This window comes from Tachyglossus aculeatus, chromosome 1 (assembly GCF_015852505.1).
Source record: "Tachyglossus aculeatus isolate mTacAcu1 chromosome 1, mTacAcu1.pri, whole genome shotgun sequence".
In the NCBI taxonomy this organism is placed as follows: Eukaryota; Metazoa; Chordata; class Mammalia; order Monotremata; family Tachyglossidae; genus Tachyglossus; species Tachyglossus aculeatus.
Genome location: NC_052066.1, coordinates 52,809,361 through 52,833,586, shown reverse-complemented (window position 1 = coordinate 52,833,586; position 24,226 = coordinate 52,809,361). Strand labels below are relative to the sequence as shown.

The 24,226-nt window shown below is 43.5% G+C and overlaps 1 protein-coding gene across 1 annotated transcript in view; it reads left to right on the top strand.

The window, feature by feature from the left end:
• USP13 (ubiquitin specific peptidase 13) overlaps positions 1 to 24,226 on the top strand; it is a 174,171-nt gene that overhangs the window by 69,285 nt on the left and 80,660 nt on the right. The window contains exon 4 of the mRNA XM_038744085.1: positions 13,343 to 13,464. Coding sequence (XP_038600013.1) covers positions 13,343 to 13,464 — 122 coding nt within the window. The remainder of the gene's footprint in view (positions 1 to 13,342; positions 13,465 to 24,226) is intronic.

Sequence of the window (24,226 nt, the reverse complement as noted above, 5' to 3'; positions counted from 1 at the left end):
CCTTCTCCTTCCAGGGTGTTAGTTTACAGGGGCCAAGCACCCGCCCGGCCCTCTCAGCTGCCATTTCTTGTCAACTAGCAAGAAATTAGGGTGGCACCACCCTGTCCTCGACTTGATGAAATTGGGAATAAATCTACCTGACTGCCTCTTGTCCTAAGTTCTCTCCCTGTGGAGTGCTCATCCTTTTCTATCCTCGCCCCCCTTTCTGCTGCTCTCCTCTCCTCCCATCCCGCGTCAACGAAAGCTGTTTTATTAGTTAGGTTAAGGTATCTAGTGAACACTGGGAAAGCAGCGTGGCTTAGTGGAAAGAGCACAGGCTTGGGAGTCAGAGGACATGAGTTCCAATCCCGGCTCTGCCACTTGTCTGCTGTGTGACCTTGGGCAAGCCGCTTAACTTCTCTGTGCCTCAGTCCCCTCATCTGTAACGTGGGGATTAAAACTGGGAGCCCCAAGTGGGACAAACTGATTACCTTGTATCTACCCCGGTGCTTAGAACTGTGCTTGGCACATAGTAAGTGCTTAACAAGTACCATAATAATAATAATAATAATAACAATTTACTCTGTGCTTGGTGAGTACAATATGTGCATTTCAGACACATACTGAATTTAAAGCCAACTTGTACTTCCCAAGCACTTAGTACAGTGCTCTGCACACAGTAAGCGCTCAATAAATACGATTGAATGAATGAATGAATGCCTTTGTCCCTGAATCGTTGGCATTGTGGAGCTCACTCTGGAGATAGACTTCTCTCCTTACCACTACCAGTCAATAGGAAAATCCCTTTTTCATTGGCTCTGCTGTGGTCGGGGAGACAGTTTAAGCAGTCATTAATTCATTCAATCAATCATATTTATTGAGCACTAACTGTGTGCTGAGCACTGTACTAAGAGCTTGGGAGAGTACATTATAACAATAAACAGACACATTCCCTGCCCACAACGAGTTTACAACCTGTGACAGGCCCCTGATTAACCAGTTGTTTTCTAATGTTCACCTATTTTAAAGATGGGGCAACTGTCAGTCAGTTGTATTTATTGAGTGCTTACTGTGTGCAGAGCACTGTACTAAGTGCTGTACTAAGGCCCTTCCTCCTCAAATCCGACAATGACTCTCCCCCACTTCAAAGCCTTGTTGTCTATTTATTTATTTATTTATTTATCTATCTATCTATTTATTTATTTATTTATCTATCTATCTATTTATTTATTTATTTATTTATTTTACTTGTACATATCTATTCTATTTATTTTATTTTGTTAGTATGTTTGGTTTTGTTCTCTGTCTCCCCCTTTTAGACTGTGAGCCCACTGATGGGTAGGGACTGTCTCTATATGTTGCCAACTTGTACTTCCCAAGCACTTAGTATAGTGCTCTGCACACAGTAAGCGCTCAATAAATACGACTGATTGATTGATTGATTGATTGAAGGCACATCTCCTCCAAGAGGCCTTCCCTAAGTCCCCCTTTCCTCTTCTCCCACTCCCTTCCGCGTCACCATGACTTTCTCTCTTGGCTCTTCCCCCCTCCCAGCCCAGCAGCACTTATGTACATATCTGCAGCGTGGCTCAGTGGAAGGAGCCCGGGCTTTGGAGTCAGAGGTCATGGGTTCAAATGCCGGCTCCACCGATTGTCAGCTGTGTGACTTTGGGCAAATCACTTAGCTTCTCTGTGCCTCAGTTCCCTCATCTGTAAAATGGGGATGAAGACGTGGGCCCCACGTGGGACAACGTGATCACCTTGTATCCTCCCCAGCGCTTAGAACAGTGCTTTTGCACATAGTAAGCACTTAACAAATACCAACATTATTAATATTGTTATTCTCTAGGCCTCAGTTCCCTCATCTGTAAAATGGGGGTGAAGACTGTGAGCCCCATGTGGGACAACATGATCACCTTGTATCCTCCCCGGAGCTTAGAACAGTGCTTTGCACATAGTAAGCGCTTAACAAATACCAACATTAGTATTATCATTATTCTCTGTGCCTCAGTTCCCTCATCTGTCAAATGGGGATGAAGACTGTGAGCCCCCCGTGGGACAACCTGATCACCTTGTAACCTCCCCAGCGCTTAGAACAGTGCTTTGCATGTAGTAAGCACTTAATAAATGCCACCGTTATTATTATTATTATATCTGTAGTTTATATTAATGTCCATCTCCCCCCCCCAGACTGTAAACTCATTGTGGGCAGGGAATGTGTCTGTTTATTGTTGTATTGCACTCTTCCAAACACTTAGTACTGTGCTCTACACACAATTAGCACCCAGTAAATACAATTGAATGAGTGAATGAATATTAATTCTGTGGAACAATCAATAGATCAATCATATTTATAAAGCACTATACCGTGCAGTTGGGAGAGTACAAGTAGTGAGAAGCAACATGGTGTAGTGCTTTCGCATGGGCTTGGGAGCCAGAAGGTCATGGGTTCTAATCCTGGCTCTGCCACGTGTCTGGTGTGTGACCCTGGGCAAGTCACTTCACTTCTCTGTGCCTCAGTTACCTCATCTGTAAAATGGGGATTGAGATTGTGAGCTCTACGTGGGATAGGGACTGTGTCTAACCCAATTTGCTTATATCCACCCCAATGCTTAGTAGAGTGCCAGGCACATAGCGCTTAACAAATATCATTATTATTATTATTATTATTACTACAATATAACAGAGTTGGCAGACAAGTTCCCTGCCCACAATGAGCTTCCAGTCTAGAGGGGCAGGCAGACCTTAATAGAAATAAATATATTACAGTTATATACAGATGTGCTGTGGGGCCACGGTAGTAAAAGGAGCAAATTCAAGTGCGAGGGTGTAGCAGAAGGGAGTGGGAGAAGAGGAATTGAATGCTCAGTCTGGGAAGGCCTCTTGGAGGAGATGTACTCGTAATAAGGCTCCTCCTTTCTTCTGGACTCTCTTTTGGGTCCCTGAGATGGATGGGTCCTCTCCCCACCCCCTGGCCTCCTCCCCACCCCCACCTTGCCCCCGGCCAGAGCCGGGTGACGGCAAGGTAGTTTTCTTCCCAACTTGTACTTCCCAAGCGCTTAGTACAGTGCTCTGCACACAGTAAGCGCTCAATAAATATGATTGATTGATTTCTTCCTCCCTTCAAAGCCCTACTGAGAGCTCACCTCCTCCAAGAGGCCTTCCCAGACTGAGCCCCCTTTTTCCTCTCCTCCTTCCCATCCCCGCTTACCTATCTCCTTCCCCCTCCCCACAGCACCTGTATATATGTTTGTACAGATCTATTACTCTATTTTACTTGTACATATTTACTATTCTATTTACTTTGTTAATGACGTGCATTTAGCTTTAATTCTATTTGTTCTGATGACTTGACACCTGTCCACATGTTTGTTTTCTTCTCTGTCTCCCCCTTCTAGACTGTAAGCCCGTTGTTGGGTAGGGACCGTCTCTATATGTTGCCAACTTGTACTTCCCAAGCGCTTAGTACAGTGCTCTGCACACAGTAAGTGCTCAATAAATACGATTGAATGAATTAATGAATGAAGGGGGGTGGGTCCGGCTTTCCAAGGCCAACGGAGGCTCCTTGGCATATCAAGAAATGCAGCACTCCTTAAGTAGTAAGAGATTCATTCATTCATTCAATCGTATTTATTGAGCGTTTACTGTGTGCAGAGCACTGTACTAAGCGCTTGGGAAGTACAAGTTGACAACATATAGAGATGCAATCAGCAACTTAATTATCTCTTTTAACAAGAGCTAAATGCAACACGGATAATTAAAATCTACTAGGGTTAAAAACAATCTAATTTCATGCAACAGTTTGAACCTTTCCCCCCAAGAAGCAAAGTTGATTTAAATTTCATTTTGTTAGCACTTTTAATGAAAGATGACTGAAGGAACTTGAATCAAGTCAAAAAGATGGGCAGTTTTTGTCTTTCCATTTTAACCATTTATCTAATTTCCTTTTCACAATGAAACATTCTTCTGCTGTGCGTATCTCTCCTCGTAACTGTATCCAGGCGTACGTAACCTACATTAATGTCCGGGTCCCCTTCTAGGCTGTAAGGTCCATACGGGCAGGGTTTGTGTCGACCCATTTTTATATTGTACCTTCCCAAATGCTTAGAACAGTGCTTTGCACACAGTAAGCCCTCAATAAGTACCGTTGATGGATTGATTGACAGCACCCAGTGTCAGTAGTGGATGGTAGGAGAGAGTAATTTGTCCCCATTTCCTTCACCCTCAGCACTTGTGGCCTGAGTCATCAGTTGCCACGTAAACAGCTAAGCAATCTGCCTCCTGAGGGTTTTAAATTTTTCTGAAGGGAAACAGCAGGGTTAGGGATTCCTCTATTCACGCGTGACGTCTTCTGTTTATGGCTGAACCAAGTGTGCCTTTTCCCCTTCTTTAAATACACCGTTGCCTTAACCAGAATAGCGTGCGAATTTTGAGGTGACTTTGCCCAGGGGGACTGAAAAGGGAAGGCATTTAGTTAAGACATTTAGATAATTCAAGCTCAACACGTCCTCAACACATTGAGGGTGACACATGCCAGGCTGTGTGTGGGGTTTTGAATGGACGTTTGTTGGGCTGGGCTAGTTTTCGGTGGGCTGGCAGGAGAGAGGGTGAGGGAATGGATCCCTTCCTCTAGGTCACTGGTTTTGAGTTCAGTTTAGGCTACAGAGCCTTGAAAAGTCAGTTTCAGTCAGCTGATATTCCAGATCTGGATGAAACAGGTCAGAGTGCAAAAACTGTTGCCTTTCCGTTCATTAATTCATTCAATCGGATGTTTTGAGCGCTTACTGTGTGCAGAGCACTGTACTAAGCACTCGGGAGAGCTCATTGTAACAATAAACAAACCTATCCATGCCTGTAACAAGCTTGAACTTGTCTGAGAAGCCCAGGCCTGGATGATGCACATTAACTAAACTCTGAATTTAGGGTTAATTGTGAGGGAAAGGGGCCTTTTCAGGACAGAGTGGAGGGGTGCTGCCAGTGCAGATTTATTGCTCTATTTATTTTACTTTTACATATTTACTATTCTATGTATTTTATTTTGTTAATACGTTTTGTTTTGTTGTCTGTCTCCCCCTTCTAGACTGTGAGCCTGTTGTTGGGTAGGGACCGTCTCTAGATGTTGCCGACTTGTACTTCCCAAGCACTTAGTCCAGTGCTCTGCACACAGTAAGCGCTCAATAAATACGATTGAATGAAGATGTTTAGGGGAGGCTGCCCTGCGCACTATCCCCACTAAGTCACAGAAGCAGCAAGGCCTGGCAGAATCAGAGGACCTGAATTCTGACTCCTCTGCTCGCTTGCTGGGTGATCTTGGTCAAGTCGTTTTCTGAACCTCAGTTTCTTCAGCTGCAAAACGGAGATTAAAAGTTCCTGTTCTCCCATCTACTTCAACTGGAAGCCCCATATGGGACAGAAAATGTTTGATCTGATCTATCATGTGTCTATCCCAATGCTTGGTACAGTGGGAAGTAGTGTGGTATAGTGGAGAAAGCGCGAGCCTGGGAGTAAAAAAGAGTTGGGTTCTATTCCCGGCTCGGCCAATTGTCTACTGTGTGACCTTGGGCAAGTCACTTAACTTCTCTGTGCCTCGATTACCTCATCTGTAAAATAGGGATTGGGACCGTGTCCAACCCAAGTTGCTTGAATCCACATAGCGCTTAGTACGGTGCTTGACACATAGTAAGCACTTAATAAATACCATTATTATTATTATTATTCATTCAGTTCATTCAATCATATTTATTGAGCGCTTACTGTGTGCAGAGCACTGTACTAAGCGCTGGGGAAGTACAAGTTGGCAACATATAGAGACAGTCCCTACCCAACAATGGGCTCACAGTCTAGAGTCTAGTCCCCTCCTCCCCCTCTCCATCCCCCCTGCCTTACCTCCTTCCCTTCCCCACAGCACCTGTATATATGTATATATGTTTGTATGGATTTATTACTCTATTTATTGATTTATTTTACTTGTACATATCTATTCTATATATTTTATTTTCTTAATATGTTTTGTTTTGTCCTCTGTCTCCCCCTTCTCGACTGTGAGCCCACTGTTGAGTAGGGACCGTCTCTATATGTTGCCAACTTGTACTTCCCAAGTGCTTAGTACAGTGCTCTGAACACAATAAGTGCTCAATAAATACGATTGATTGATTGATAGAAGACTGCACCTGGCACATAGTGTTTAACAAATACCACTATTATTGTTATTATTATCATTACCTCAGGGATCAGGCCCTGGGACAAATCAGAATCAGTCCATTTAGGGCCCCCCAATATAAAACCTCACAGCTCACCTGTCCCTAGTGGTTACCTCCGCTTCGGGCCCCCCTCTAGTTTCACCCAGGCATAATAATGTTGGTATTTGTTAAGCACTTACTATGTGCCAAGCACTGTTCTAAGCGCTGGTGGTGGTGGTGGGGGATACAAGGTAATCAAGGCTGTCCCATGTGGGGCTCAGAGTCTTCATCCTCATTTTACAGATGAGGGAACTGAGGCCCAGAGAAGTGAAGTGACTTGCCCAAAGTCACACAGCTGACAAGTGGCGGAGCTGGGATTAGAACTCATGACCTCTGACTCCCAAGCCCGGGCTCTTTCCACTTAGCCACGCTGCTTCTCGTGTGCGCTAAAGGAAGCCCCTTGTGAGGGGACCATCCTTGTTCTCTCTGAGAAGACCTGGAAGGAGAAGGGGGCTGGGCCCAAGCTGAGCAGAGAGCGTGGAGTCTAGCGTTCATTAGGTCACTGCAATTTATCCCAGTTCTGGCATAAGAGATGTTCAGCCAGTCTGAAAATGAAGTTCCTTTTTCTTTTTTATTCGGATAACTGAGAGTTTGATGCGTGATAGTTTCTCCACATGAATTCCCCTTTTTCCAGTCTCTCATGTGGCAAATCCTAAAACAAAAAGAAACAGCTTGGCCTAGTGGAAAGAGCCCGGGCTTGGGAGCCGTGTCTTGTCTTATGCTGTAGAGTCATCTCCAACCCATAGCGACACCATGGACACATAATAATAATAATAATAATAATAATAATAATAATAATAATAATAATAATAATAATAATAATAGCATTTGTTAAGCGCTTACTATGTGCAAAGCACTGTTCTAAGCGCTGGATACATCATCAATCGTATTTATTGAGCGCTTACTATGTGCAGAGCACTGTACTACATCTCTCGCAGAACACCCCACCTCCACCTGCAGTTCTGATAGTGTATCAGAAGACCTGAATTTTAGTCCCGGTACTGCCACTTGTCTGCTGTGTTACCTTGGGCAAATCACTTAACTTCTCTGCTTCAGTTATTATTATTATTATCAAGTGCTGTCGAGTCATTTCCAATTCGTAGTGACTCTGTGGATATATTTTCTCCAGAACGTCCTTTCGTCTGCCATAATCCATAATCTTGCTAATTGCTCTTCCATTATCGTTGCTGTGGTCTCTATACATCCAGATGCTGGTCTGCCTCTTCCATGTTTTCCCATGACTTTTCCCTGGAGTTTTTCTAGCATTAGTGTCTTCTCCAGAGAATTAGTCCTCCTGATTGTGTGTCCAAAATATGCTAATCTAAGTCTAGTCATGTGGCTTAATTTGCTCCAAAATCCATTTGTTTGTGTTTCAGACAGTCCATGGTATTCACAAAAGCCTTCTCCAACACCGCATTTCAAAAGAATCGATGCTCTTTCTATCCCGTAATTTCACCGTCCAGCTTTCGGATCTATACCTTGTCACTGGAAACACTGTAGAATTGACGATTTGTATTTTTCTGGCAATTGTTTCATCAGCCCATTTTGTTGCCAACTTGTACTTCCCAAGCGCTTAGTACAGTGCTCTGCTCACAGTAAGCGCTCAATAAATACGATTGCTTGATTGATTAATTGATTGATTGACTTTTTCCAGGCTCTTCATAGCAGGTCTTCCTAACCTTAATCTTCGGTGTAATCTTCTGTACCTTAAATATCTCACAAACCTGTAATCTTGACAACATCCTCAACGCACCTTTCATTCAAAATGCATTTTCAGTCTGTAATCAGCCAATCAATCATATTTATTGAGTGCTTATTGTGTGCAGAGCACTGTCCTAAGAGCTTGGGAGAGTACAATATAACAGAGTTGTTAGATACGTCCCCTGCCCACAGTGAGCTTACAATCAATCAATTGTATTTATTGAGCACTTACTGTGTGCAGAGCACTGTACTAAGAGCTTGAGAAGTACAAGTTGGCAAGTTACTTACAGTAACTTACAAGTTACTTACAGTAACCAAATCCTGTTGGTAGAGAAGTAGTGTGGCTTAGTGGAAAGAGCCCGAGTTTGGGAGTCAGAGGAAGTGGATTCTAATCCTGAATCCGCCACTTGTCCGCTGTGGGACCTTGGGCAAGCCACTTAATTTCTCTGTGCCTCAGTTACCTCATCTGTAAAATGGGAATTAAGACTGTGAGCCCCACCTGGGACGATCTGATTACCTTTTATCTACCCCAAAGCTTAGAAAAGTGCTTGATACATAGTAAGCACTTAACAAATGCCATAATTACCATTGTTATTCTACATTCACAACATCTCTAGAATTTTCCCTTTCCTTTCCATGCAAATTGCTGATCCCAGCATGCCTGAATCAGCCTCCTTTGCAGACCTCCCTGCCTCCTGAAAATCCCTTCTCCAGTCTTATTTAAACTCTGCTTCCTGGATTTTTTTTTTTTTTAAAGAAAACAACAGTCCACCACTCCCCACTCCTCAAAAGCTTCCAATGGTTACCCATCCACTTCTGCATTAAGCAGAAACTCCTTACCATCGGCGTTAAGGTCCTCTCCTTCCTACTTTACCTTGCTGAGCTCCTCTGCCCTCCAGCCCACACTCTTTTTGCTCCTCTAACAACTTATTCATTGTGCTTCCTTTCCCATTTCCTCCATCTGGCCTGCAATTCACTCCACCTCTGTATCCATCGGATTACCGCTCTTTCCATGTTCAAAGTCCTACTGAAATCACATCTCCATGGAGTCTTCCCTGACTAAACCCTCATTTCCCCTATTTCACTCTCTGCTCTGCATAGCCAATGCACTTGGGTGTGTACTCCTTAGACATTTTGGTATCCACCCTATCTTGGCACCACAGAACTTCTGTACGTATTCTTATACTCTGCCATGCCTCCTTTTTGTTATTTATTTTATTGTCTCTCTCCCTTTTTAGTCTGTAAGTTCTCTGTGGGCAGAAATCATGTATACCAACTCTATTGTATTGTACTCTCCCAAGTGCTTAGAACAGTGCTCTGCTCATAGTAAGTACTTAATAAATGCCATTGATAAATTTATTAACAACCCCTAATTACTAGAATGGAGAAGCAGAAAGAACTTAAAGTTAAGACATTAGACCAAAAAAATTAGCTAAACCTGACTTTTAACATATCAAGTGTGATATTATGTATTTTTCTGAAGGAGGAGGAAAACCATGCATAGGCAGATTGGAAAATCTTTTTCTAAGCTTTGTCTGTAGAATATGAAAAATTGAAGAGCACGTCATTTACTCTTTTAAAGCTTCCCTTGAAACTACAGGGCAGAGAGAAGCATTTTCTTAAGGATTGGTTTCTAGACACACTTACATTTATCGCTAAATAATGGAGATTTCTTCCTTCTGGGTCATTCTTTCTTTTCCCAAACCAATCTTCTCTTCTAAAATGCCATTCTTTTACCAGTCCAGAACTGTGTATTTGAGTCCTGCCAGGCCAGACTCAGCCCTAAGGTTGTCTGGTTTCTGAGCCCATGGAACACGTGTTCAGAGGGCAAAAAGTCAAAAACCCAATCGACTGGATTTCGATGTTCATTCAGTCGTATTTATTGAGTGCTTCCTGTGTGCAGAGCACTGTACTAAGCGCTTAAGAAGAGGTTCTTTTTTGCTGCTTCCAGTTTTGGTCAAGAACAGCTGTGGGCAACTCAGAGAAACCATAATGGCAACCTGTGGGCAGGGAATGTGTCTGTTTATTGTTGTATTGTACTATCCCAAGCACTAAGTACAGCGCTCTGCACACGGTAAGTGCTCAATAAATACGACTGAAGGATTGAATGAAAGAACTTATGTGGTAGCACTGATGCATAAGACACTTTGACCTGAACTCTCTGTCAGTGTGGATCCAACCCAGATCATTTCCAAGCACTTAGTACAGAGCTCTGCACACAGTAAGCGCTCTATAAATACCATTGAATGAATTGAATGAATAATAATAATAATGGCACTTGTTAAGCGCTTACTTTGTGCAAAACACTGTTCTAAGCGCTGGGGGGGGATACAGGGCGATCAGTTTGTCAATCAATCAATCAATCAATCGTATTTATTGTCCCACGTGGTGCTCACAGTCTTAATCCCCATTTTACAGATGAGGGAACTGAGGCTCCGAGAATTTAAGTGACTTGCCCAAGGTCACACAGCAGACATGTGGTGGAGCCGGGATTCGAACCCATGACCTCTGACTCCAAAGCCCATGCTGTTTCCACTGAGCCATGCTGATGCTATAACCTGGAACCTCATTCATTCATTTATCGAATTGCATTTATTAAGCACTTACTGTGTGCAGAGCACTATACTAAGTGCTTACAGGCTGGGTTCAGAGAGGGGAGGGATTGGTTTGAAGTGTTTAGTCTACTGCCCGAGTACTGCTTGTGGAGACTCAACGGTCAATCAATAAGTGGTGTTTAGTGTACGCTGCACTGTACTGAGCTCTTGGGAGAGATCAGCTGTGTGACTTTGGGCCTCAGTTACCTCATCTGTAAAATGGGGATAAAGACTGTGAGCCCACCGTGGGACAACCTGATTACCTTGTATCCTCCCCAGCACTTAGAACCGTGCTTTGCACATAGTAAATGCTTAATAAAATGTTATTATTATTATTATTACAATAGATTTGGTTGACATGTTACCAGCCCACAAGGAGCTCGCAGTCTGGAGGGGTAGACAGACATAGATATAAATAAATAAATTAGATCTTTTTAAGAGGGAGTGGAGCCAAAGAAGCTTGAGTGGCATTGACGAAGTTGGGATGGGCTTCAGGGGGCCGTTTTCCAACCTACTCTAGGGTCAGAAGTAGGACCTGAGAAACTAAAGTCCCTGGAGAGAGAAGAGGGAGCGATGGGTGGGAAATTGAGAAGCAGCATAGCTTAGTGGAAGGATCATGGACCTAGGAATCGGAGGACCTAGGTTCTCATCCTGACTCCGCTGCTCCTCTCCTCTCTGACCTTGGGCTAGTCACTTAAATTGTTCTGTGACTCAGTTACCTCATCTGTAAAATGGGGGTGAAGACTGTGAGCCCTATATGGAACAGGTGTCCAACCCAATTAGCTTATATCTACCCCAGCACTCTGTGGAGGAGCTGGCATGTAGTAAGCATTTGACAGATACCATGAAAAAAAAAATAATGGTATTTGTTAAGTGCTTACTATGTGCAAAGCACTGTTCTAAGCCCTGGGGAGGTTACAAGGTGATCAGATTGTCCCACAGGGGGCTCACAGTTTTTATCTCCATTTTACAGATGAGGTAACTGAGGCACAGAGAAGTGAAGTGACTTGCCCAAAGTCACACAGCTGACAGGTGGCGGAGCTGAGATTTGAACCCATGACCTCTGACTCCAAAGCCCGGGCTCTTTCCACTGAGCCACGGGTAAAATATAGATTGAGAGGAAAATGAATGAAAATAAGTGGCTTGAGAGAGAAGATGGATAACAGAATGAAGAGAAAGAAGGGGAAAGGCATCCCTGAAAGGGAATGAGGAAGAGGATAACAAAATAATACCATGAAAAATATAGATTGAGAGGAAAATGAATGAAAATAAGTGGATTGAGAGAGAAGGTGGATAACAGAATGAAGAGAAAGAAGGGGAAAGGCATCCCCAAAAGGGAATGAGGAGGAAGATAATGAAATAACTGGTGTTTAAGTTCTACTATGCACCAAGTTCTGTGATAAGTATGATATAATTAGGTCAGACTCAGTCCTTGTCCCACTTGGGGCTTACAGTAATAGAAGGGAGAACAGGTATTTAATTCTCAATTTACAGGTGAGGAAACAGAGGTGTAGCGACGATAAGTGATGTGTCCAAGGTCACACAGCAGACAAGAGCCTGGGTCCCTGACTCCAAGGCCTGTGTTCTTTCCACTAGGCCATGTTCCTTCTGAGGCAAAGGAGGAAAAGGACAGGGAGAAACCTTAAAAAAGACTTGGAAAGATTAGAATAACAAGGAGTCGGGGAATGAGGGGAAGAAAACTGAACTGAGGAGGACTGAAAAGTGTGCAACTGAAGGCAGAGGGCTGAGGCAGATGGAAATGGAGAATTGCTAAAATCCCAGGATTAAGTCACAAGGGAACAAAAGTCATGACTTTACATATTATTTCTCCAAGAACTTCAAAGTGCTTTGTAGACACCCTCTTGCTTTTCAGGGCATCCTGGTCAGGTTGGGAAGGTTCTGTTTTTCTGCTGAAGATGCAGAACTGCTTAAAGAGAAGGTGAAGTGCTTTGCCCAAGGGTAACCGTCAGCAATCAGTGGCAGAATCCAGGTCTCTAGACTTCAAGTCCAGGTCATTATGAAATATGGAATCTGTGAAATTGGGGAAGGGTTGAATAGTGTACTATATCACCACAGTAGCGAGTATGAAGATAGACAAACACACTCTGGAATGCTGCCATGGTTTGTGGTTGAAAGTTCTTGCATTACCTGCCTCGTCTTTCCATGATCAAGTGCTTTCTCATTCTCTGCCAGAAATTTGCTAAGGGGAAAGACTGACTTGATAAGCAAATAACAGGCTAGAGAAAAGCAGAGATGATCATCTTTCCAACTAAAGTTTCATCTGTAATGTAAGAAGAACTGGTCTGCAGTTGTTCTGAGTGTTCTCTTTCATTTACTGAGCAGGGTCTCTAAAGTTTCTTTGTAACCCTGGAGTCATACCCTTAAGAAACCTAAAGCAAAATGACTCTGCAAGTCATATTAACAACGTTTTCCATTTGCCAACGTATTTATTTACAGCTTTTCAGTGTGTTAGTTTCTCTGAGATTGTCGACCTTCACAACTAAGACTGAATTTTCTTTTTATTTCTGTATATTCTCATGGGGTGAAGCAGGAGAAACTTTATGAAGGAAAACGGTCCACGTTAAAAGAAGTCTCAATCAATCATATTTACTTAGCACTTACTGTGTGCAGAGCATTGTACTAAGCACTTAGGAGAGTACAGTATAACAGAGTTGGGAGACGCGATCCCTGCCTACAATGGGCTTTCAGTCTAGAAGAGGAGACAGACATTAATATAAATAAAGTCTCTTTTAAGTTAATTATCATGTCTCTACCATTTGTTCTTTTATGGATTGTCTTTCATCGTTGTCTAATGCTCTTTTTTTCCAGATCTAGAAACAGATGGTGATTTAAACAGTGATGATTATGAATATGAAGATGAAGCCAAACTTGTCATATTTCCAGATCACTATGAAATTGCCTTGCCAAATATAGAGGAATTACCTGCCCTGGTCAGTGTGTGTGTGCTGTGGCTAGATAGATGCACATGACTGTTACGTTTGAAATTCATTTTTTGAAAGATGAGTTACAGGATTATATGTATGTATGCAAAGCCTTGTGCCCTAGTAGATGAAACCTGGGCCTGGGAGTAGAAGGATGTTGGTTCTACTCCCGACCCTGCGGCTTGCCTGCTGGGTGACCTTGGGCAAGTCACATAACTTTTCTGGACCTCAGTTTCCTCCTCTGTCAAATGGGGATTCGTTGTCTGTTCTCCCTTCTACTTAGACTTGATTGTCTTGTATCTACCCTTGCACTTAGCATCAATCCATCAGTCAGTGCATTTATTGAGGACTTACTTTCATTTAATTCATTCATTCATTCAGTCGTATTTATTGAGCACTTACTGTGTGCAGAGCACTGTACTAAGCGCTTGGGAAGTACAAGTTGGCAACATATAGAGACGGTCCCTACCCAACAGTGGGCTCACAGTCTAGAAGGGGGAGACAGAGAACAAAACAAAACATATTAACAAAATAAAATAGGTAGAATAAATATGTACAAGTAAAATAAATAGAGTAATATCATAATTGAGAAGCAGCGTGGCTCAGTGGAAAGAGCACAGGCTTTGGAGCCAGAGGTGGTGGGTTCAAATCCTGACTCCGCCAATTGTCGCCTGTGTGCCCTTGGGCAAGTCACTTCACTTCTCTGGGCCTCAGTTACCTCATCTGTAAAATGGGGATTAAGTCTGTGAGCCCGCCGTGGGGCAACTTGATCACCTTGTAACCTCCCCAGTGCTTAGAACAGTGCTTTGCACATAGTAAATGCTTAACAAATGCCATTATTACTATTATATTTATTGAGTGCTTACTGTGTGCAGAGCACTGTAGGAAGTACTTGGGAAAGTGCAATATGAAACGGTTGGTAGACACTATCCCTGCCTAAAAGAAGCTTACATTCTACAGCAATTTATATTAAAATAAATTACAAATAGGAAAGATAGTAAATCATAGGATGCTTACAGAAATGCCGTGGGGCCGGGGTGAATATCAAAATGTTCAAGGTGTACACAGCTAAGCGCATAGTCGATGCAGAGGGGAAGGCGAATAGGAGAAATGAGGGTTTAGTCAAGGAAGGTCTCTTGGAGGAGATGATTTTAGGAGGGATTTGAAGATGGGGAGAGGGATGGATTGTCAAATGTGAAGGGGGAGAGAGCTCCAGGCCCAAGAGAGGATGTGGGCAAATAGTAGAGGGTGAGATAGTTGAGGTCAAAGTACAGAGAGTAAGCTTGGGAAGTGGAGTGCGTGCACTGGGTTGTGGTAGGAGTTCTACAGGGTTAGGTAGGAGGGAAACAGCTCTTTGAGCCCTAAAAGCTGATTGTAGTGCGTTTCTGTTTGATTCAGTGGTGGATGGGTGGATGGGAGTGGAGACCTATGGGCTGAATGGGTTTTCAGAAAAATGATCTGGGCAGCAGAGTGAAGTGTGGATGGAGAGACAGGAGGCAGGGAGGTCAGTGTGGAGGTTGACTTAGTAGTCAGTTGCGGTTATTACAGTGCTTGGCATGTAGAAAGCGCTTAACCATCACCGCAGTTATTATTATTATGAGATAAATGACTTTTCCACACAGAGCTTGAGTGATTCTTAAACCTCTAAGCAAACAGATTGCCTTTGCCCGTAGCTAGCCCCATGAGAGTCCCGACTTTGTGAGCTCTGGGTTTTCGGGGGAAGGTCCAGGATCATTAACTGGGTAGCTATTGGTGAAAGTAACTAAAGCCCACAGTTTGGGGAATATGAACTGAAGTTGAATCTAGTTTTATATATTTCTAGGGCTTTCTGGCTTTCCCTTTCCTCTCCTTTTTCTCCTCGTGTGGATAGAAAGTTTATTTAAATTGTATGTATTGCATTTGTTGAATGGGTTTCTTTGCAAAGCATGTACTATGTTTTGGAGAAAGGTGTAAAGATACAATTTAAGAGCTGGAAGAAATATGGGGAGGCAAAGAGGTGGCAGATTGATATGGTTTTTAAAAAGTAAAATTCCTAGCCTAGACCAAAATTCTGAACAGCTTTCATTGGGTAACTTCAAACCCCATGTCAGAAGGGCAAATTGGTGCCTCAGGTGTTTTTTAGAAGCAGCATGGCCTAGTGGATAGAGCACAGGCCCGAGAGTCAGAAGGACATGGGTTCTAATTCCACCTCTGCCACTTGTCTGCTGTGTGACCTTGGGCAAGCCACTTCACTTCTCTGTGCCTCAGTTACCTCATCTGTAAAATGGGGATTAAGGCTGTGAGCCCGATGTGGGCCAGGGACCGTGTCCAACCCGATTTGCTTATATCCCCCCCGCCCCCCCAGCGCTTAGTACAGTGCCTGGAATGTAGTAAGTTTTTAATACGTACCACAATTATTATTATTATTTATGTCATTCCTTTGTATGCATCCAGTTTATACCATGGATCTTACATTCTTGTAGAACCCCATTTTAAGCAAAACTCCTGTTGTAATGCTCACTCTGTTGGATGCCCTGTGCAAATGTTTCTTCCAACACCGTATGCCAAATTCAGGCATATGTGCATTGCCAGAAGAATATTCCCCAATTCTGCCTTCATAGTGAAAGCACACATTCTAGTACAGCTGAAAACTGTGTAATTTTGAGTGTGAAATTACGATTTTAATGCAAAAAATATACCCAGGAAGAGATCATCAAATAGTTTCCAAGTAAGCGCTTGTTAAGGAGTATTCAGGAAGACAGTCATTCAGGCCTTATAGAATGTCTGGGTTTCTTAAATTCTTACTGAGATTATGCTAACCATCTGAAGCATTTTTTCCATCATGCTTTTTTTAAATTCTTATATGCTATTTTCCAGTAGTTGCTGCATACTTGTATAGTATTTTTAAGCCTTTATACCTATGTTTTAGGCACTGCACTAAGTGTTGACATAGATGCAAGCTAATAATATTGGACACAGTTCATGTCCCACAGGGGCTCATAGCACAGTCTTAATCCCCATGTAATACGTGAAATAACTGAGACACATAAGAGTTAAGTGATTTGCCCAAGGTCACTCAGCAGACAAGTAGTGGATCCTGGATTAGAACTCGGGTCCTCTTACTCTCGGCCTCAGGCACTGCTTTTTCCACTTGGCCATGCTGCTTCCCATAAGAGAAGCAGTAATTTCTTATGGGGAGGACAGTAATCTCCACTTTACCATTTTAGAAATGAATGTTTAAGATATTTTTTTCTTTTAAGAGCACTTTTTCCAATAACACTCAGGTATGAATTTACTGGGGAGCTGATTTTAGAACTAAAGGAATCTCCCATTAGGAATCATCATCAATTGTATTTATTGAGCACTTACTATGTGCAGAGCATTGTACTAAGCGCTTGAATCACAAAGTTGGACTTGTGCTTACTTGTAAACTATTTGATGATCTCTTCCTGGGTATATTTCTTGCATTAAAATCGTAATTTCATACTCAAAATTACGCAGTTTTCAGCTGTACTAAAATGTGTGCTTTCACTGTGAAGGCAGAATTGGGGAATATTCTTCTGGCAACTAGAAAATTTACTTTTGGAGATGGCTTAGCTTCAAGCAACCTCCTACTTCGTAGATTAAAAACTTTAGACTAACTCAATAAAATCAGATCAATTATTTTTCCTCTGTAGATGCTGAGGAGCTGAGGAGCTAAACTCTATTTCTACGTGTTTAGTACGGTGCTCTCAATACATACCATTGATTGATTTAATCTGGGGCAGCTGGTCAGCTCAGTCAACAATAATAATAATAATAATAATAATAATAATAATTATGGTATTTGTTAAGTATTCACTATGTGTCAGGCACTGTACTAAGCACTGGGGTGGTTACAAACAAATTGGGTTGGCCACAGTTCCTGTCCCACATGGGGCTCACAGTCTCAATCTCCATTTTACAGATGAGGTGACTGGGGCCCAGAGAAGTGAAATAATAATAATAATGATAATAATGATGGCATTTATTAAGCACTTACTATGTGCAAAGCCCTGTTCGTAGCGCTGTGGAGGCTACAGAGTGATCAGGTTGTCCCACAGAGGGCTCACAGTCAATCCCCATTTTACAGATGAGGTAAGTGAGGCCCAGAGAAGTTGTGACTTGCCCAAAGTCACACAACTGACAATTGGCGGAGCCGGGATTTGAACCCATGACCACCGACTCCAAAGCCCCTGCTCTTTCCACTGAGCCACACTGCTTCTCTAATGACTTACCCAAGGTCACACAGCAGACAAGTAGCCTAGGCTGGATTAGAACCCATGACCTTCCAACTCCCAGGCCCATCCTCTACCAGCAATCACTCAATACCATTGATTGAGGTCTAACTGTGTGCAGAGCACTATACGTAGTGTTTAGAAGACTGTAGGTAGATACAACCCCTGCCCACAAGAAGCTTAGAGTCTTAGCTTAAGACTAAGCTAAGTCGTAGCGCAAGTGAGAGAAGAGGAAGGAGATGGAAGAGAGGAGTGAGAGAGAATTCCTTGGTCCTGATCCATGACTAGAGAAGTCCCACCCAGCTTGATCCTGCCAACATGCCTCTCAGATCATATAGTCCAAGGAATGGGCAGGATTTAGGAGGAAATTAGCAGGATGAGTAGTGGAATATTCTCTGGACTCTTGTATGGCAGTCATCGAGTCAGCCCCTCCAACAGCTTAGAAATGCAGTAAGTTAGTCGCGGGTGCTGTAGAGGCCACCTGCTGCAGGGAAACACCAGGGTGGACGGGGACGTGGAGGAGAAAATCCGGCGACTCACTGGGTTTTGCTGATTCGAAGACAAATAGATGAGAAACGTTAGGATTACATTTCCTGAGGATACACATGTAGAAGCAGCGTGGCTTAGTGGATAGAGAATGCGCCTGGGAGTCGGAAGGATCTGGCCCTGCCACTTGTCTGCTCTGTGTCCTTGGGCAAGTCATTTAACTTCTCTGGGCCTCAGTAACCTCATCTGTAAAATGGGGATTAATAATAATAATAATAATAATAATAATAATAGCTGTACTTGTTAAGTGCTTACTTATTATTTGCCAGGCTCAAGATACAAGAAAATCGGGTTGGACACAGTCCCTGTCCCACTTGGGGCTCCCAGTCTCCAGAGTCTTTGATGGAGACTGCGGTCTCCAAGTGGGACAGGGACTGTGTCCAACCTGATCATCATCATCATCATCAATCGTATTTATTGAGCGCTTACTATGTGCAGAGCAGTGTACTAAGCGCTTGGGAAGTACAAATTGGCAACATATAGAGACAGTCCCTACCCAACAGTGGGCTCACAGTCTAAAAGAGATCCAGGCAGCAGAGCTAGACAGAGAAGGGGGACAGAACCAGACAGAGAAGGGGTGATAGGACCAGATAGAGGAGAGATAGGACATTACAAAGAAGGCCAGTAGAACTAGAGGGAACAGGGGGGATAGGTCCATACAGAACTGGTCAACTTTATATCTACCCCAGTGCTTAGAACAGTGCTTGGCACATAGTAGGCCCTTAAAAAATACCATTATTATTATTATATTAGTTTTATACCAAAGTGTTGGAGACTACTTAGGCTCTAGGCTTTGCCAAACCCCTACAATACAAAATAAATATCTCCCAGGGCCAAGATCTCCCTACTTGAGCAGTTGGGATGATTAGTCAATCTGTGGCACTTAATAATAATAATAATAATAATAATAATAATAATAATGGCATTTCTTAAGTGCTTAGTATGTGCAAAGCACTGTTCTAAGCTCTGGGGAGGTTACAAGGTGATCAGGTTGTCTCACGGGTGGCTCACAGTCTTAATCCCCATGAGAGAACTGAGGCACAGAGAAGTTAAGTGACATGCCCAAAGTCACACAGCTGACAAGTGGCGGAGCTGGGGCTTGAACCCACGACCCCTGATTCCAAAGCCCATGCTCTTTCCACTGAGCCACTGCTTCTCTAATGAGTGCTTACTTTGTGCAGAGCACTGCAAGACGGGCTTGGGAAAGCAGAATCAACAGAGCTAGTAGACACATTTCCTTCCTACCAGGAGCTTAAAGCCTTCAGAGGGATCAGACATTAAAATAAATTATGGAAAGGGAATATGTCAGAGCGTAAGGATATGTACATAAAGTGCTGTGGGAATGAGGGTGAGGTGAATGTCAGTGCTTAAGAGTTATGGATCTGAAAGCACAGTGTCATCAAGGAGAGGACAAACAGAAGAAATGAGGGCTTAATTAGGAAAGGCCCCTTGGAGGATGTATGCTTTTAGGAGGGCTTTGACAGTGGGGAGAGTGGGGGCCTGTTGGATATCAAGGGGGAGGGAGTTCCAGACGAGAGGGAGGATGTGGGTAAGGGGTCAGTGGTGCGATAGGCAAAATTGAGGTAGAGATTATTTTGGTGTTAGAGGAGCAAAACATGCCAGTTGGGTTGTAGTAGGAGAGCAGCAAAGTAAGAAGACTGATTGAAGGCCTTAAAGCCAAAGGTGAGAAGTTCTTGTTTGAAGCAGAGGTGGATGGGCAATCACTGGAGGTGTTTGAGGATTAGGAAGATGTGAATTGAACAGATTCAAAAAGTAATATGAGCAGTAGAGAGAAGTGTGGACTGGAGAAGGCAGGAGAAGAGTCAGGGAGGTCAGCAGAGATCATCATCATCATCAATCGTATTTATTGAGCACTTACTGTGTGCAGAGCACTGTACTAAGCGCTTGGGAAGTACAAAATTGGCAACATATAGAGACAGTCCCTACCCAACAGTGGGCTCACAGTCTAAAAAGGGGAGACAGAGAACAAAACCGAACGTAATAACAAAATAAAATAAATAGAATAGATATGTACAAGTAAAATAAATAAATAAGTAGAGTAATAAATATGTACAAACATATATACATATATGCAGGTGCTATGGGGAAGGGAAGGAGGTAAAATGGGGGGATAGAGGGGGGACGAGGAGGAGAGGAAGGAAGGGGCTCAGTCTGGGAAGGCCTCCTGGAGGAGGTGAGCTCTCAGTAGGGCCTTGAAGGGAAGTAGGGCCTTGAAGGGATGCAGAGATGCAGTTAGTCAAAGGGGTTTCGATAATTGCTTGCATCATTGTGGTAACAGTTTGGTGAGAAAGAGCATTTTAACGATGTTGTGAAGGTAGAACTGACAAAATCTGGTATCGGATTTGATATGTAGTTTGAATGAGAGCGATGAGTGGAGGACGACACCAAGGTTATGGGCTTGTGAGACAGGAAGGACGGTGGTGCCATCTACAGTGATGGGAAAGTTTGGGAGAGGTTAGGGTTTGGGTGGGAAGATAAGGAGTTCCCAAGTTAAGTTTAGAGTGTCAGTGAGATGTCCAAGTAGAGATGTCCTGAAGGCAGGAGGAAATGAGGACTGGAGAGAAAGTGAGGGGTCAGGGCTGGAGAGATAAATTTGGGAATCATCCATGTGGAGATAAAAGTTGAAGCCACGGGAATGAATGTGTTCTCCAAGGGAGTGGGTGTAGATGGAGAAAGAAGGTACCCAGAATGGATTTGAGGAGTGGGAGGCCGAAAAAGAGCAGGTGAAAGAGACTTAAAGGAACAGCCAGGGATATGGGAGGAGAATCAAGAGGAGTCACTGTCGGTTAGATGGTGTTTTCGGGAGACGGGGGTGGTCCACAGTGACTGAGACAGTTGGCGAGACTGGGGAGGATTAGGATTTACAATAATAATAATAGTGATGGCATTTATTAAGCGCTTACTATGTGCAAAGCACTGTTCTAAGTGCTGGGGAGGTTACAAGGTGATCAGGTTGTCCCATGGGGGGCTCACAGTCTCAATCCCCATTTTACAGATGAGGTAACTGAGGCCCAGAGAAGTTGACTTGCCCAAAGTCACCCAGCTGGCAATGGTGTGGAAAGTAGCATGACATTCCTTAAAAATGTTTCATTAGGTGGGTCCTTAATGGTCGATATTGTGCCTTAATGGTTTAAAAAATGCCTAAAATATTGTGGCCAGTCAGGAAATGATGATGACAGAATTCCTGGCGATGAACTTCTCCAGTCTAATGGCGTTCTGAGGGCTCTGCCTCAGTCTTCAGCATTGAAGGGGCCCAGGGTGGGGTGGGAGTGCCTGCTGAGCTGCTCACCGTAGGCTCCTTGGGGTTCCAACACCCTGAGAAGGATGTTATTCTGGGTCAACCAGGGTCAAGAAGACATGGCTAGAGTAGTAATAATGGTGGCATTTGTTGAGCAATTACTGTGTCAAGCTCTGTACTAAACGCTAAGGTTTTGACAAGAGAATCAGATGGGACACAGTCCCTTTCCCTCGTGGGGTTTACAGTAGAGAAGCAGTGTAGCCTAGTGCAGGCCTGAGAGTTAGAAGGACCTGGGTTCTAAAACCGGTTCTGCCACTTGTCAGCTGTGTGACTTTGGGCAACTCACTTCACTTCTCTGTGCTTCAGTCACCTCATCTGTAAAATGGGGATTAAGACTGTGAGCCTTACATGGGATGGGGTCTGGATCCAACCTGATTAACTTGTATCTTCCCCAGTGCTTAGTACAGTGCCTGGGACATAGTAAGTGCTTAACCAACCAAAAAGTAAGAGGGGATTGAGATATTGATTCCCCATTTTGCAGATGAGGAAGCAGCGTGGCTCAGTGGAAAGAGCCCGGGCTTTGAAGTCAGAGGTCATGGGTTCAAATCCCGGCTCCACCGCTTGTCAGCTGTGTGACTTTGGACAAGTCACTTGACTTCTCTGTGCCTCAGTTCCCTCATCTGTAAAATGGGGATGAAGACTGTGAGCCCCCCGTGGGACAACCTGATCACCTTGTAACCTCCCCAGCGCTTAGAACAGTGCTTTGCACATAGTAAGTGCTTAACTAATGCCATTATTATTAGTAGTAGTATTATTAAGTGACTTGCCCAAGGTCACACAGCAGGCACGTGGCAGAGCAGGGATTAGGACTCCCAGGCCTGTGCTTTCCCCACTAGATGATGTTGTTTCACGTGCTTCTGGCTACGTCACAGAGTAGAGAATTTAGTAATTTACTCGGCTCTGAGAAGTGGAACTATGACTTACCTCCGTTGGAATGAAAACACATCATCAGCTCATTAAAGCTTAGGGTTTTCCTTCACTCGTTCAGCTGTTGTTGTTGTCCGATGTTCATAAGGTACCAGTCTTCATGCCAAATAGTTAGATGTGTGAAATCTGGTCTTGGGTTTAGGCTTCTGTCCTGAGAGACATAGTTAGTCTCCTAATATTGAAGCTGCGCCCACCTTAACATGGCTCTGCCCAGTGGGACGTGTAAGGAGAATGAGTGAAAGCAGGGTAATAATGATGATAATAATAATTATGGTATTTTTTAAGAATTTATTATACGCCAAGCACTGTACTAAGTGCTGGGGTAGCTACAAGATAATCATATCCAACATGGGGCTCACAGTCTAAGTAAGAACAGGTACTGAATCCCCATTTTGCAGATGAAGGAACTGGGGCACTGAGGATTGAAGTGACTTGCCCAAGGTCACACAGCAGTCAAGTGACGTATCCAGGATTTCAACCCAGGTCCTCTGATTCCCAGTCCCATGCTCTTTCCACCAGGGCACGCAGCTTCTGCAAACCAAACCGTGGTTGTATTGAGGGCTGACACTGGGAAACTGAAAACAAGGAGGGCAGAGGAAATGTTTTAACACAGTTAAAACACAGCATGTCAGACGATGCTTATAGCTGAAAACTGGGAGTCAGTTGATAAGGATAAACCAGTGTGGTGTATTGATATCAAGAAAAAATGGCTCTTTTCTCACAAAAGCTTCATAAAGAATGAAAGACAGGAACCAGCATGGCTTAGTGGAAAAAGCACGCGTCTGGGAGTGGCTTTGCCACTTGGCTGCTCTGTGCATCTCAGCCAAGCCACTTTTAACTTCTCTGTGCTTCAGTTATCTCATCTGTTAAATGGGAATTAAGACTGTGAGCCCCAAGTGGGACAGGGACCATGTCCAACCCGATTAGCTTGTATCTACCCCAGGGCTTAGTACAGTGCCTGGGACATAGTAAGCACTTAACAGATACCATTAAACAAAAAAAGAAAAGAGAGAAAAGGGTGGCAAGTGGCCTTTCTTTACCCCCATTGTGACCAGTGCCCTGGATCCCTCTTTGGCCTTTTCAGTTACACATGCATTTGTTGGTGAATTTTATCATCAGTGGCATCTTTGAAAAGCTAATGATAAAGGATAAGGAACACAGGAAGAAAGGAAGAAAAATAATCAGTATATCCTGCAACATGCTGATAAAGTGAGGGGTGGCTTTAGGATTCCTATATTTGTTATGGCCTTGTAGTCATGGAAACCTCTTTGAACTAAGTGTTTAGCCACTTGCCCATATTCTCCTTCTTCTTCCACCTGCCATCTTACCAAATGAGGACTAGGGGATTTTGAAGGCATATGGCAGCATAGGGGAAATCTTGTGGCTGCTGTTGTACAGATAGAGTACACTTCCCAGTAGTGAAAATGCCCTTATCTTTTGTTGCAGAATCACCAAGCCTTGAAATGGTGATTCCATAGCTTGTAGTGGTTCATTTCCTATAAATCAGGGTTTTGGCCAAGAATGGTACATTTTTAATTCATTTTGTGACTTTCTCCCCGATCATCATCATCATCATCATCATCAATCGTATTTATTGAGCGCTTACTATGTGCAGAGCACTGTACTAAGCGCTTGGGAAGTACAAATTGGCAACATATAGAGACAGTCCCTACCCAACAATGGGCTCACAGTCTAACAGGGGGGAGACAGAGAACAAAACCAAACATACTAACAAAATAAAATA